The 15,445-nt window shown below is 49.6% G+C and overlaps 1 protein-coding gene across 5 annotated transcripts in view; it reads right to left on the bottom strand.

The window, feature by feature from the left end:
- Snx29 (sorting nexin 29) overlaps positions 1-15,445 on the bottom strand; it is a 386,701-nt gene that overhangs the window by 96,364 nt on the left and 274,892 nt on the right. For all 5 annotated transcript variants that reach the window (XM_048789519.1, XM_015490624.2, XM_048789518.1 and 2 more), the window contains one exon: positions 2,510-2,565. In XM_048789519.1, coding sequence (XP_048645476.1) covers positions 2,510-2,565 — 56 coding nt within the window. The remainder of the gene's footprint in view (positions 1-2,509; positions 2,566-15,445) is intronic.

The raw sequence follows: 15,445 nt of genomic DNA, 5'->3' as shown, positions 1-15,445 counted from the left end.
GAAACCAACAAGTGGCCACTGTCACTTACAGAAACCAACAACTATACAGAAACCAGCACAGGAAACAATTTTCTCCTCTAAAATTCTGCACAAAAAATTCATACAACATGTATTGCTTGATAGTGAACCTAGGGACCAGTTCAAGTCCCACCCCTCATCTCCCAGGACTGTTTTCAATATATACAACCATATAAATTTATATAACATGTTGTATGTTGTAAGTTTACACATGCAGTTTATTTTTTGAAAGGAGAAAGAGCTGCCCTTCCATTCCTGCCTACTGAGGGACCTTGGCCTTCAGAAGATGCCTTGGGCCTAGAATGTGTCTGATGCTCAGGCTCCACCTCTCCTTGGGGACAGCAATAGGGATGTACAGGAAGCCATGCAGAAGGACACCAACAGCTTTAGAGCACCCTGTGGAGCCACACTGTCTCTTCACTGCACTGACTTCAAACTCTCACCCCCATTTCATGTGAAACTCCACAAAAGAGCTCAGGAGACCAACACTCTGAGTGACTGCTGTTTGGGGCAGGAGGTGGGAAGGATACCAGAAAGTAACAAGTGGGAAAACCAGGATGCCAGGCACAAGTACTCTTTCGACTTTTCCAAAAACACTGTCTATGGGTCTAATGAAGCAAGATTGATATTCAAATACATGGCCGTGGCCACGGCTGTAGCTCACCACAGTGTTGTTCAAGTGTTCTGTTTCCTCACTGACCTCCTGTCTGGTTGTCTTATCTATCAGTAAAAGTGGGGTCCTGAAGTCTCCAACTCTTATAATAGAAGTACCCGTTACTGCCTTCATTTCTATTTTTACATCAAATGTTTTGGGGCTCTGATGTTAGGTGCATACGTGCTTAATGTTGTTACATAGAAATTATTTAATTAGCATTGGTGTGTCACCAAGTGCTACTAGATCTAAGGAGAGTGAATGCCAGGGGGTGTGCTGCCATCTGGGCCAGGCTATGGGGACAGAGTCTGGCAAGCTGAGGAGAGGTTGCAGCTGGAAGGCTGCTTCTGGCAGGGGAGTTAACGTCTGCAAAGACCGGATCAGGAGAGTTTGAACCCCAGCTCAAGCCTGTCATCTGTGAGACGACACCCCTCTGAGAGGTGTGGTGGGACAGTTAGAGCAGCGCCTGGACAAAGGAAAAGCTGGCATGCGTGGGCTAAGTGAAGAAGACAGCAGTCCTGGTGGTGGGGAGACCGGTGGCTACAGGAGAGGAACCATCTGGTGTGCAGGGAGGGGAGAGGGCAGGGCTGGAGATGGAGTTAGAGGTCCGCGAGTGCCTTGTTTATGGGACACATGAAGGACTTTTGCCCACAGCAAGTGTTCAGTAGACGTAGTTCCCCAGGCCCTCCCCATCACCAATGACTGGTCTCTGGGAACACCCTCCCACCTTCTGCTCCTCCCAGTTTCTCCCACCATAGTGTCTCCTCCAGTAGCCATTCTAGTAGCCTCTTCCTGCTGACTGCCACCCACAGGCCAATGGGAAGCAACTCAACCTGGACTTCCATCCTTCACCTCCTCTCCCTGCCCACCCAGATATTACCCCCCTCCCATGGTGGGCCCCCCAGCAATAAGGAACCCCTTGGTGCCCTGGATTTTCTATAATCTCATTCAAATGGCTACCAGAACCCTGAAAGGATGGTATCAGGAGCTTCACCTCAAGTCCCAGAGAGGTTCAGGGACTGAGGTTTCAAAGCAGGTCGCCTGGCTCCGAAAAATGTTCTTTCTGATGCCCTGCCCTGCGCTCCCCCTTCAGAAGTGACTTTTCCTGTTTGACCCTTTCTGAGAAGAAAGCTACATTTTCTATTTTCCTTGTCTTTTTGTTTGGAGACAGGGTCCTGCTATGCTGCCCAGGCTGGCCTCCACCTCCTGGGCTTGAGTGAGGGGAGGTTGAACCTTCCTCAACAGGCCACATCTGAAGGACAGGGAAGAAGATTCTGCCTGGCCCTTAACCCAGGACTCAGACCACATCCCAAACCCAAGGAAACCTGAATAGAAATCATCTCAAGACCAATGGTTTCTCTAGGGTATCAAGAGGCAAATGGAATCAGAGCTGTGCACAGATCATGGGAGGCTCATGACCCAGGAGATGCAGATACCAATACCTACAAGGGGCTGCTGGGTGAACTGACAGAGAGCGAGGGGTACAGCCGACTCAGCGCACTGCCCTGTGTGAAGGGGACAGCTGCTCCCTGCCCTGGGGACTGTGGCCACAGGCACAGGAATCTAACTTTCAAATGAAATTTTTAAAATTCAAAATTTTATGTGACACCTTCCAAATCTGAAATGTCAGCCAGGGAAAAAGATTTTCAAAAACCCAAGGGGAAGATAAAACACACCAGAAGGCCCGGGCTGCGGGAGAAGCACCCTCCATGACAACCGAATCAACCTGATGTGGGCTTAATGGTGATTTCTGTTTCCCCGGGGGGTCTTCTGGGACCTGAGCCAGCAACAGAGTCCTGTCTCTAAAGTACCCCTCGTGAGCACATGCCATGGACTTACATTTCAAAATCCAACAAACTCTGGTCTTCGGATGTTTGACTCAAATCTCCAGGCACCTGCCACCAGGGGAGGAGAGAGGAAGAGAGAAAATGCATATGGTTACCTTGGTTTGCATAATCACGGACAATTTCTGCCTCGCAATGATTCCCGAACATTTCCTGTTCAGAATGAGGTGAAGAAGCAGTTACTAGAAAATAGTGAGAGATTTTGTGCAGGGATGGCTGGAGATAATGTTGCAGTAATAAAATAAGCCACCATGAGCCATCTCAATTATCTTTACAGGAAAAGGACTGCTAATCCTATTGAGATAATCACAGGCATGTAAAAGCGTGTAATTTTGGAGCTATAAAGGGCTAATTAGGATCTGAGATGCAAGATATCAGATGGTGATGGGGAAAATATCCATTGTCACCATGATGGGCATCACACAGACACACAAACACCAAAGGCCAGTGTCTACCCTGAAACGGCCCTGACCTTTCCCCACAATGTATGAGAAGTTCAGGCAGCACCTGGCTTCTCCTCACTCAGAGGGGCCTTGTGAGGATGTGATGGGGTAAGAGAAACAGGCTTCAAGGTACAGTGGTCCCCACCAGGGCTGCCCAGGGATGCTGATGGAGACAAGGGTCCAGCAGGCACTCAAAAGCCTGTGGGATCCCGAGTGAGCCCCACCCTTCCAGCCTTGATTCTGTCCCAGGGAAACCAATCCTCAGGACTGTCCCAGGATTCACAATTGTTCTATAAAGCAGGTTGCAAAATGCTCAGCACCAGTAGATGCTCCATAAACAGCGATGTTATTCCAAAACCCAGGAAAGGAGCTTCCTTGAGAAACTGAATCCGCTAGGGCTCTAAGATGTGGGCCAAGGCTAAGGGGAACCCAATGGAATGGGGAAGAACATAAGGTAGTGAGGGGAAAAGAGAGACCCTTGAACTCACACCTTCACTTCTCAGGACTTCAGTTTATCCACAATCTTGCCAATTCCATAACAACCCCAGGGATGGGTGTTATCCCCCAACTTTTCGGAGGCGGCAAGAAAGGATGCGTAACTTGCCCAAGATCATATCAGGAAGCAGACAGGAACCCAGGCCTTTAAGACTTCTAAGTTTCCTCTGTCAGGAACCCTCAGCAAAGAGGAAAACCAGCTCAAAGGCAAGGCTTGAAGCCCCTCGGCCTGTGCGGAAGGCTGGACGTGAAGCAGCTCTTCTTGAAGAACTAGGTTCTGGCTTTGAGGGTGAGAGTGCAGTGGATATGGAGCCTGGGCCCAGGGTCAGACCCCTTCTTCCTGTGTGGCTAAGAGCAAATCACTTCTCTGTGTTGTTCTTTTCTCAACTGTGAGGTGGGTGTAACAGTGACATGGGGTTGTCCTGAGGATAGAGTGAGCTGTTATGTGTAAGATACCCAGAGTAGAGCCTGCCGGGAGAAAGATCTCGTATCTCTGAGCTCTGATAGCAGCACCTGTGAAGGCAGGGTCGTGTGTTCTTTACCCTTCAGCAGTGTGTTCAGACACAGAACCTGGCTGGCTAGCTCAAGGGGGTCTTCCCTCTGTACATGGCAGCCACAGGGAGAGCCACTAGGTTGAGCCCTCCACAGACATCTGTGCTGAGCCATCAGCTTGGGCTGCAGGCAGATGTCCCTGTGATGGCACTGCGAACGGACTCCTGCAAAGCAGCCAGGAGGCTCCTGCCTTGCTTCTGGTCAGAGCCCCAGTTTCCTACAGTCTTATATCCCAGGGGTCCAGGGATCTGCTGGGCTGGGCATTGGTGCCAACCCGCTACTGCAGTGACCACCACTTTCCAACAGCTGACTGCAAAGAGATGGAATATTAGGAAACATGAGGCTGCATGTACCAAGATCCAATAAAATATCCATGTCCTGTGCCCAGGAACCCACCAACAAAATTCATCTATAAGAAACCCAAAGACACCACCAAAATTTATGTCAAAGATCATCCCTCTTTACACTGCTTAAAGAACTTAAAGAAAAAGATTACAATCTAAAGATCCAACTGCAGAGAAGTGGTTCAAGAAATTATGATGTCCACATGAGATGGCCAGGTTGAAGAAATTTCAAATAGGCTTTGCATACACGTGTGAATGTGCGTGAAGACACACTGCACACACACACACATTCCTGAGGCTACAGACCTAAAAGTAATTCTGGAAAAATACTTAATAAATAGGAAATGGCTATTACCAATAACAGATTAGGGGTGAGATTGGGAGGAAAAAGGCCCATTTTTCATTTCCTCTTTCCATAAGATTAAAAAAAAAAGTATGGCTTAAATTACTTTAAAAAAATGTAATCATGCTTCTGAAGAATGCACTAGCTTTCTCTGTGTTATTATGAAAAGACATCTTAGATAGATCAGTAGGGGAAGCAAAAGCAGGGTGCAGATTAGGGCCAGAACGCTGCCTCGGAGGCAGACGTGGGGAAGTGAGACGATCCCACTGAACTTGTTTCTGCATCAAAAAGCTGAAGACGTGAATCCAAGAGACCAAAGAAAGGGGTGTCCAGGGGCAGGGCCTGGGAGCACAGCACTGGGAATGAGGCTACTCGCAAATACTCTGATGGCATGTGAGTTGTGAAGGAAGTTAAAGAAATTTAATACAAATGTATTAGCTTCCCCCAAAAGAGTGCTTTTGATTAATGTTTCACGAAAGAGATAAAAAACTCTAGTCTCTGTTTAATAACAAGCAGCTAGAGACTGCAAATGCCCAGTGTGTCCCCAGCTCACTTGGTGTCGACAGGGTTGGGGTGAGATGCAGCCAGATGACACAGTGGTTGCCTCTGAGAAGGAGCCAGGTGACAATGGTGGCTTTATCTAAGAAGCCAGGTGACGACAGTGGCTGTATCTGAGAGAGATGCCAGATGACAGGGGCCACATCTAGGAAAGAAGCCAGCTGCCTCTGAGAGACGAGTCTGTGATTTAGATTTGGAACTTTTCAGCATTTTCTACATCAAGGACGTGTTAGTTGAGTGGCCACAGGCAGACACACGTCCTGGAGCAAGCTCAGTGTGTGTCATGTGGTTTCTACATCTCTTTCCCACCCCAGGCATCTCACCAAGATGCAGAAGGCCAGATGGAAGGGGCTTTGCCTTCCGTTCACTGATCAGGGATGGAAAAGGATGGAGCCAGGGTTCTGCACCCACGTGGCCTTCCAGACACCACCCTCCTCTCTCCCTTGTGCACCCACATGGAGTCCAGTGGGAGGGGCGCGCATCTGCTCCTCAGCAGGACTGTAGGTAGCGCTCGGCCATGGAACGTCTGAATCTTCCCTTGCACCTGGGGCCAGGCAGGCTCTTCTGGGCATGGTGTGTGGATTAAGGATCAGACTGGAGGAGGGACTCACAGGTTCTGGGGACACCAGTTCCCTCATGATGCACAAACACCACCTCCTTTAAACACAGCCACAGCCCAAACACAAAGGGAACAGAGCTTGTCCCCAGGGGCCTCATTCCCAAGCACCTGAGCATAGGCATCCCACAAAGCAGAAACAAAGGGCAACCAAAGGGATGGAGGGAAGAGACAGACAGGGCGGCCATCTTATTGACAGACATCACTTTACAAGCAACAAACAGCTTCTTCCAAATGGATCAACTCAAGGTCCAGATCAGTTTCCCCTCTAGGCTGCTGGTTTCTGGAGAATCTTAGATGGCAAGTGCATGGGTCTGGGGCCAAGTCCTTTTGATTTAGACATGTTTCTGCTAATGCTGTGACCTTACTGGGAGTAGCAAGCCAGATGTTTGTGTGTCTACCCGAGTGCCCACGAGGCTGCTTAGAAGAACCCGTGAACTTGCAAGCCTCTGCGGAGCATGAGGCCAGGCTCCAGGACAGTAGCAGGGTGACAGTGGCAGACCAGGCTCAGTGAGCATCTTGCTGCCTGCCCAGAATGGTGCCAGAGCTCCCCTGGAGTCCACAGCAAACACCCAGAAAGCTTCCTCTACTTCATATGCTGGTGATAAAAGAGGGTGGGGCAGGGACTATTTTATACAAAAAAAAATCAACTTTCTATTGATATTAGCCACCAACATGCCCTATGGCCTCCTGAAGTCTGGAGGATCTTGAAGGACTCATCTTGGGGACGCGGCCTTCTCTTGGTTCACCTTCCATACAGGGCATAAAGAAATGGGCAGCTCCCCCTCTGCCTGTGGTCTGTGCAATCATGTGGCAATAGCTGGGTACAGGGAGAGCAGAGCCCAGTGCTAGGGAAACAGGGCAGCAAGAGTCCTCGATCCTCCAGCGTTGCATGTGTGAGGACACGGAGGGGCAGAGATCTGTGAAGAATTCGCTCCTGGTGCAGGAACAGTGGTTTCCACGATCCTTCCTGACTTGGGCTTCCCTGGGCCTGAGAGGCAGGGACGGGCCATGAGGGCAGCTCTCTCATAGGCCTCGAGCTCCGACTCCCACGTCAACATGGACTCCAGCACTGGCTCAGCCTGCACCATGCTTGTCACTTCCCCAAACTTGGGCAGAGCCTAGAAGTTCTACAGCTCTACCAAAGTGGAGGATCGTCCATTGCTTAATAAATGCTTATGAAGGAGCAAGGAGGAGGAGAGAAGGGAGGGGAGGGAAGGAACATCAGCCAATCTGTCAAATCCATGGACAAAAAAAGCAAGCTCCCTCCCTTGGGTGGAATCAGGATCTGGACAGGGCTGGCAAAAGCCTTCCCTCCTCGGAGATGCACTCAACTGCAGCCCCCAGCTGAGTGCTTTCATGTCACAGCTAGTCCCAGGTCCTCTTCTCAACAGCCTGTGGGCAGAGGTGTCACCTCCACTCACAGGCAGGACAAGAGGGCTCCATGTGAATAAACAGGAGGAGGAATATTGTCAGGAACCCACCCAGTCTCCTAGCCTGCTCAGGAACCTCAGCAATTTCAAGTGCTCAACTATCTCCAGGTGGGGGTAGGATGCATGAGGAATTCTGGTCCATAATTCCATCTACATCATATTGGACAGTCAGCAACAACGGCCGGATGAATAAGGATGCCATCTTGGACGTCCAGTTCCGTGCGGCTCCAGATCACTGCACCTGGTCTACGCCATATGAAGCAGAAGAACCACTCAGCTGAGCCTAGTCAACCCACAAAATCATTTAAGAAAACTTAAAACACTTAAGCTGTTAAATTTGGGGTAGGTTTGACACACAACAAAGACAGCCCACAGAAGTTGCCCAAGGCCACTGGAGTCATGAGCAACAGAAATGGGACTCGAATGCAGGTGTGGGCCCAGAGAAGAGCACCCTACCCACCACGCCAGGCTGCCCCTTGATGCAGAGGCCTCCGTCTGTGCACTTAGCCTCCACAAGGCTCGGAAGATCATAGAACCCAACTGGTATTGGTGAAGCACCTCCAACAGGGTGAAGCCCATCTGAGGGGAGCTGCCGCTCTAGAGCAGATGTCCACAGGTGAACAGTGGCTGAAAACCCTAAGTCTTTTGTTTTTGTCACTGCAGAATGGCTTTGGGTAGGTCCCAGGCATGGAGAGCAAGGCCAGACCTCTGACCAGGTCCTCTCTGACCTCTGCCCACACAGTCAATGCCTCCAGACCCTGAGCTGAGCACAGCAGTTCCCAGGGACAGGGCTACCTGGGTGTTCTGAGCTCTACTCCTGGGCGCCTGCCACAGCATAGAGAAGTCACTAGGCATCAGCAAGCCCTGGTTTCTTCCCTGCTTACCACAGTCTTTGCTGCCATTTTAAAAATCAACAACACAGGTAAGAGGGCTTTGACCAACAAGGTTTGAGCACCTACTGTATACAACACCTTCACCCATTTCCTCCCTCTGACCATCGTGGAACCTGTGGCCAGTGTTACAAGTCTCTTACACTCCCTCTTGTCCTCACCCTGTCTTCCCCTCTCTTTTCGAGGCCAGTAGGTCTCATTCTTCAGTCTCAGCTGAGATATGAATTCCTAGGAGGCCCCTTCTCTAACCACCACATCTAAACAGGTTTCCCAATGCCACCCTCTGCCACCCACAATCCTCAGCTTGTAATCACTCCATGCTGAGCTGTGCCCTGGACCCCTCTGCAGTCAGACAGCAGGCTCCCCATCCCCATGCTCACCATGCCTACCAGTTCCGTGACACCCAGCAGCTGGCCTAGCACTTGGCACGCTGTGGGTACTGACTATGACTGATTCAATGAATGAATCATCATATAAGCTCAGTTTCCACACTGAAACGTCCATCAATTTTTAAACTGCTTTGTAGCAAACTCAAAATCTTCATGCATGGTAAGAATAAGTTAGTTTGGAGATTTAAAAAAAACACACTCACAAAGAAAAAGAATCTTACTTCCTCTCTTCTAACAACAGGGCACTCAGATCCACCACTCAAAAGAAAGCAGGAAGGAAGACACAACAGGGCAGCAAATCTTTGTCCCCAACCATGAAATGGCCCATGACTTGTGTTTCCCAGTCACTTTCTCTCGTATCTGTTGTCCAACAGCCTTCCCTAAGTCAGATAGCTCTCTACCAAAAATGGTGCCTGTTCTCCACCCCAGCACTCCTGTCTTCTCATGTTCTTTTGCAACAAGGAACAAAGTGTGGAATGGCATGGCTCTGGCCTCCAGCTGGGGTGACCAGGCTCGGGCTGCTGATCTGCTCGTGAGGCTGGCCATGTGCAATCCTTGCCTCCAGGAGGCAGCTGGCCTGGGTCTGGACCACTTCCCAGGTTCCATGCTTGTCTGTTAATTTGTTTGTCACATATCTACAGTTAGAGGCATCGAATCCATGTGGTTTTAAAAACAGTCAAGGTTTTTAAACCTTGACTGGGAGTAGGCAAACGGCAAATAATACCTTAAAGAATCTTCATTTTATCCGCTGGATATCCCAGAAACCCAGACAAGCTATCAAACTTCTGTGAATTCGGTTTTGATGCATCTGTTTTTCCCAAAAGATAATGACAGTCTCAAGGATGATGTTCTGAGTGCCCATGATGGCAGCAGGCATCTGCGATTGCTCAATGAACATTCCCACTGGAGGGACAGATGAGCAGATGTCCAGACAGACAGATGGATGAAGGGATGGTTGTAAGAGGGAAGGAAAGGGAAGGGTGTGAGAAAAATATCCGAGTTACTAAGAATGGACCTCTAGTTCCTTTCCAAGTAATTAAGATGCTCAGACAACATATGTGCGAAGACAAATCTACAGGACTTTCACTGCAGCACAGTGACAGCATGGAAGCCTGGGGATAAGTAATGAAATAGCCAAACAGAATACAACACCGCCAGACTGTGTGGCTACTAAAGGAACAGCACAGGTCTCCTCCGCTAACAGGTCTCCAGGATAGAACGTCAAAAGCAAGACGCAAAGCGGTGTGTCAGGAAAGCTACTATTTTCGCAGGGAAACAGGAGGTACGTCAATCTGTGTGCTGGGATGAGAGCCGTGTGTCTATGGGCACTGACCAATTTTAGAAACTGCCTATCACGGATGCCTGGGAGGGAAGGGCAGCCAGAAGTGAGGGTCAGAAGGGAGCGAAAGATTTGCTTTTTTTTTCCTATTAAACTCTGTGCCTTATAAATTTTTATCATGTGTGAGTTATTAACCTTTCAAAAAATAAATGGAACCACCATGCAAGTTTCAATGAGAAGTAAAACTTATGTCCATAATGGAAAAAACCAGAACAGTGGTCGACTCTGGGAGGGTGGCCATGGGGAACAGTGGGAAGGGGCACAAAGGGACATCTTGGGATAAAGAAAAGCACTACATAGACCCTGAAGTGTCTGGAGGAAGCATACTGGTGTATGCAATTTACTTTGAAATGAATTTTTTAAAAAATGATGAAATGATAGGTGTGTGGAGGGGTACGCAGGTGAGTGGTAGGCAAACAATGGATGATGGATGGACAAAGTAAGAGGCACAGTAAATGTGACGGTGGAATCTAAGTGGCAAGTACACAGGTATTCACTAAAAAATTCTTTCACATAACTGCTTTTAAATTTTTAAACAAGATGTTGGAAAAAATAAGTTTTGCTCTACCAGGCTAGAACAACTGAATTATTTCTATTCTCTGTATAGAAAATGATATAATAGCTCTGTCTTATAAAGAGGTTATCGAAGCATAGAGCTTCAAGAGAAAAAGAATGACAGTGCACCAGGTGGTTACTGAAACTGTGTTCTTCTGGATTCTGTGGTGTATCAGCTCTTTAATGGTGATTTGCTGTGATTTCTTTCCTCATTTTGAATATTTTTTTTAAAGACTAGTTCTGACCTGGCCGTGTGGCCTTCAACTAGTGGACACTTCTCTGACTTCACTTTCCTCCTGTAAAACAGCAGCTGTGCTGGGGGCTGTGGCAGGGCTTCTGTAGGAGAGCTGCCCACCCAGCACCTGGCAGGTCTCAGCAAGCAGCAGCTCAAGGGGGTCAACGGTGGTCTGCAGCATCAAAATGCCCTGGAAACCCTGGCTGAGGGCGTGGCAGTGGGGTGATCGGCAGCCCTCACCCTGGCTGAGGGGCCAGCTGCTCCTTTGCAACACACCTGTGCGCTCCTCTTACTCACAGTCAGACTCCAGAAGCTTGCACCAAGTTCTGCTCAGGAGTCACATACCACGCAAGTACCAGGGAGATAACGGAAGGAAAGAGCCCAGGCACACATGATTATCGAGAGTTGGCCTCGCACAACCCAGCAACACAATCAACCACACAGACCTGGCTGTGAGGCCGATTCACAAGGCAGGGTGGGAGGGGAAGCAGATTTGGAGCAGGAGGGGAGAACAGGCCCTTGGTCGCTGCTCTCTCAGTGGGGAGACTCTGGAGGGACTTCAGAGGGGGAAATGCTGCAGTTCGCCCACCAACCAGGCAAGAGCCAGGCGGCAGCAGGACACCAACAGCAAAACGTCAATGCTGCACCAGCCCCTCTGCCAGCCCCTCTCAGAACAGAGTCGATGGCTCACCTGTAAGGAAAGTCTTGGGGTGAGGGATGCCTCAGTATACACAAGGCCCATAATGGTACCTGGCAACAGGAAAAAAACTGCATGAAACCAAGTATCTTTCTATCCTAATAGAAAGGTCTGGAAGGATGAGCACCAAACTCACTGGAATAGTTATCTTTGGGAAAGGGAACGGAATCCAGGGTGGTGGTCAAAGAGATTTTTAACTCAAAGTCTGAAGATTTACATTGAGAATGTATTGTGAGAGTGTATCCATATATTATTTGTTTCTAAAACAATAAACAAACAAAAACTCCTTTTTTCAATAACAGCAGCTGCAATGGATTGAATTGTAGCTTCCAAAGATCACTTCCATATTAAGGCTCAGAACTTATAATGTGACCTTATGTGGAAAAGGGGTCTTTGCAGATTCCATTTGGCCCTATACCCAGTGACAACTATCCTTATCCAGAGGACAGGCATACAGGATGGAGGAGCAGGTCAGAAGAAGACTGTGACAGAGACTGGTGTGGTGTGGCCACAAGCCAGGAAATGCCTGGAGCCAAGGGGAGCTGGAAGAGGTGAGGAGGCACCTTGCCCAGAGCTTCCTCAGGGAGCGAGGCCTGCTCTGACCCCTGCCTTCAGAACTCTGGCCTCCAGAACGGGGAGGGAGCAGGGTACTGTTGTGAGACCCCACACAGGTGGTCATGTGTTAAGGAGCCCAAGGAACAAACATGACAGCTAACACTGAGTGGCCTCCTGCCCAATGCCTGACCCCATTGAAGCATTTTACCCCTGTCATCCTGAGCAGAGGCACCAGGATCATTGTCGCTCACCCAGCTCAAGGGCACAGGGTTCTAAATGGTACAGGCAGGACTGGAGCCAGGCAATGTACACTTGAGCCCACGGCAGGGCATCCCAGCGCCTCCCCAGAGCATGGCCCTGGGGCCAGATGGGCCAAGGCTGACACTAGGACTCTACTACTTTGAGCAGGGCATGTGACCTCTGTGGTGTGTCTTCCTTTTTCTCAATTATAAAGCAGGGACTAATACTTCTCCAAGAGGCTTTGTAGGGAGTCAGTGAAGGAATGAAAATTCAGAGCCAGGAGGGCTATTCCATCCCAGCACCTGGCACAGGGAGGCGAGCAAGGTGAGGGCGGGCAGTGCAGCGGCCTCTCCTGACGTGGCTGAGGCGGCAAGTGTGTTCCAGGAGGCTGCAAAGTGGGGTAGCTAAGACATTCCTCAGGGTGAACGATGACCGTAGGTACGAGTCCATTTCTAAGTTCATCCACCTGCTCCTAGCCCCTGTGCTATGGGCTTCCAGAAATGCCAAAAGGGTGGATGGGAGGCTGGATGCAAACAGTCCAAGAAATTTCTTAGCCTCAGGAGTTCCATTCTGCAGCCAAGAGATTAGACCATTCATAGCAGGAGTGAGAAAGAATGCTTGGAGCCGAGATCTCCATCCTCAGACAACCAAGGGTCGTGTTCTGGAACCTACCTCCTGGACAATCTGCTCTGTGACAGCAACTCTGAAGACAGGCAGTAAGTCCAAAATGGCATCTTTCAGAAATGCTCTCATACGAAGGCCATCAGCCCCCTTCACACACACCAGGGCCTTCCACCACCAGCCAAGACATGGTGTTATCGTCATTGGGTGGCCTCCATTCACTGGCATTGACCATGCAGGAAGCCATCACCAAAACCCTCAGAGCCCTAAACCGTTCCTCGTGGAGCTCAGGGCAGTAGCAGCCCTACCAGGGAGAAAGTGGCTTGTTTTCAGTCTCCTCTGTCAATAAGCAGTGACCACATTCTGCTAATCAAGGATGCCAGGCCCGGTGCAATTTAACCTTTTTCAGTATCACATCTCCCCAAGTGCCATGTGTCTCCAATGCCCTTTGAACCCAATGACTCTTGGAGAGGATGCTTTTGGAACTGAACCAAAGCACAAGAGGGCACAGTTCTGAACCCACAACTGTCCCCATTCTACTAGGCTAATTGGCAGCAAGCAGGTCATTGTCCTGCTCTGAGCTTCCGTGTCTTCCCCAACAAGGAGGAGGGAGGGGGCAAGAAAAAGGGACGGGGTCTGGTGGCTGCTCCTCTCTTGGGCAATCATCCTTCTGAGAGATTTGACCCAAGGGTGGGCATAAAATAATGTGAACCAATCAGTATCTCCTGCCTTGCTGTCCTGCTGCCCTCCTGCTCTCCTGCCCAGGACTGCCAGTTCCAGATTGCTCAACACACTAGGTCCAGTTCGATCAGAACAGCCCTTGGGGTTTCTGCTGCCAACACTGGGTAGAGATTTAGTCTGCAAGTTTTTCTAGCAAGACCGAGGCCTGAAAATGAAAACCCCAAAGCAACCCCTCAATCCTTGCTGCCAAGGGGAGATCATGAGCTCGTCAAGGACACAGAGCACATAGGTGTTACTTTGATCCTCAGTTCAAAGCACAATGCCTGAAACTCAGGGAACTCAAAGAGATCAGTAAGATGAAGCTTTTGTGGATCAGCTTTGAGTCTCCAATCGGCATCATTCCGCCTCCACCAGACCAGCAGCACTACAGTCCACTCAGTGTCTACTAAGTGCAGGCACTATGTCACTTGGCTGAGTCCTTAGAACTCCTGGGAGCCAGGTGACACCTGTGGGAGCCCTGGGCTACGCATCAGCAGTTCTGCTCTCTCCTCCTGGGGTGCAGCAAGACTACGGCCCACCCCATCAAGTCAGATGTGTCCACAGGGACTTGCTTTGCTGATGAATTAAGAGAGGAGTGATGTCTCATTTCTGGGTAGAAGCTTTGAGTCACTGTGTGCTCAGTCAAGCTCTCGTCCTTCTACTTAATACCCAGCTAAAATACAAGCAGCAGAGGCCCTGCCAATCCATGAAGGCCGAGTAGCAGGAGGGAGGGAGAAACCCCTTTCCGTTTATGAATTCTTGGAGTTGTTACTCCAGCATAACACAATCTACCCTGACTAATATGCTACAATCCACTTTATAGATGTGAACACTGAGAGAGAAATCTTGCCTGAAACCATAGAGTTACTGAGCAGAAAGGCTTGTTCAGCCCTGGAGAACTGAGAAGGCCTGGTCAGCGTTCCTCAGTTTTTCAGGAGTCAGGACCCTCCTTCGAGCCAGCCGACCTGGGGCTTGCCCACTCCTCTGGTGGACAGCTTCAGGAGCAGGCAGTCTCCACTAGCCAGCTCTTCCCTCCCCCACAGCTTTTCCAGTTAGGTCTGGCATTTTCTGGCAGCCACCACCAAAGGCATGAGTCCTCTCTGTGACTGATGGATAATTTCATACTCTAATTGGAAAGGATTTAAATTGAGACGTCAGGAAAATCAGGGGTGGGCAACATATTTGACACACTAGCTTCTTATTCCTGACAGCAGGAGAACAAATAAAAACAGCAATGTGACCATCTTGAGTCAAGTTCAGGGCCCTCTGTTGCTACATGGAGCTGGCAGAGAATGCCGTTTCAGGAGCTTCACCAAGTGTTTTCTGGACATCTGCGGTGGGGACGCAATGGAGGAGAAGTGAGCACGAACATCCACCCGTTCAACAGCTGCTTACCGCCCTGGAGCAGGTACAGGGAGCCCGGCCAAGCACATGGGGACAGACAGGAGACGGCACACGACCAACTCTTTGCCAAGTGATGATGAGTGCTAGGAAGGAAATTCAGCAGGACGGAGGCCTTTTACTCAGGACCATGACAGAGTGGCACTCTATCCCGACTTGGGGTGATGTGGAGGCGTCATCTGATTTAAACCTCATACAACTCTCTTAACTGGGCCTCAGTAGTCCATTTAAAGATGGGTACACAGGACTAAAAAAGGGACTCACCTGCTCCTCACTTACTAGCCATTAGGACTTGGGGTCTTAACCATCCTACCTGCACCTTAGTGTCCTCATCTCTAGAATGGGGACAGGAGCATCCACACCTCATGGGCTCGTTACCACGTTTACAGCACTTGGAACAGAATTTTGTATATGATAAGTGCTCAATCAATGCTACTTTCGTGGAAAAGCCAAAGGACAACCATGAGCTAGTAAATAGTATTGGAAGGAAGCATGCTGGCGGGGG

Source organism: Marmota marmota, unplaced genomic scaffold (genome assembly GCF_001458135.2).
Source record: "Marmota marmota marmota unplaced genomic scaffold, marMar, whole genome shotgun sequence".
NCBI classification, from domain to species: domain Eukaryota; kingdom Metazoa; phylum Chordata; class Mammalia; order Rodentia; family Sciuridae; genus Marmota; species Marmota marmota.
The sequence above is the reverse complement of the archived record's forward strand: the minus strand, read 5'-3'. Positions and strand labels throughout refer to the sequence as shown.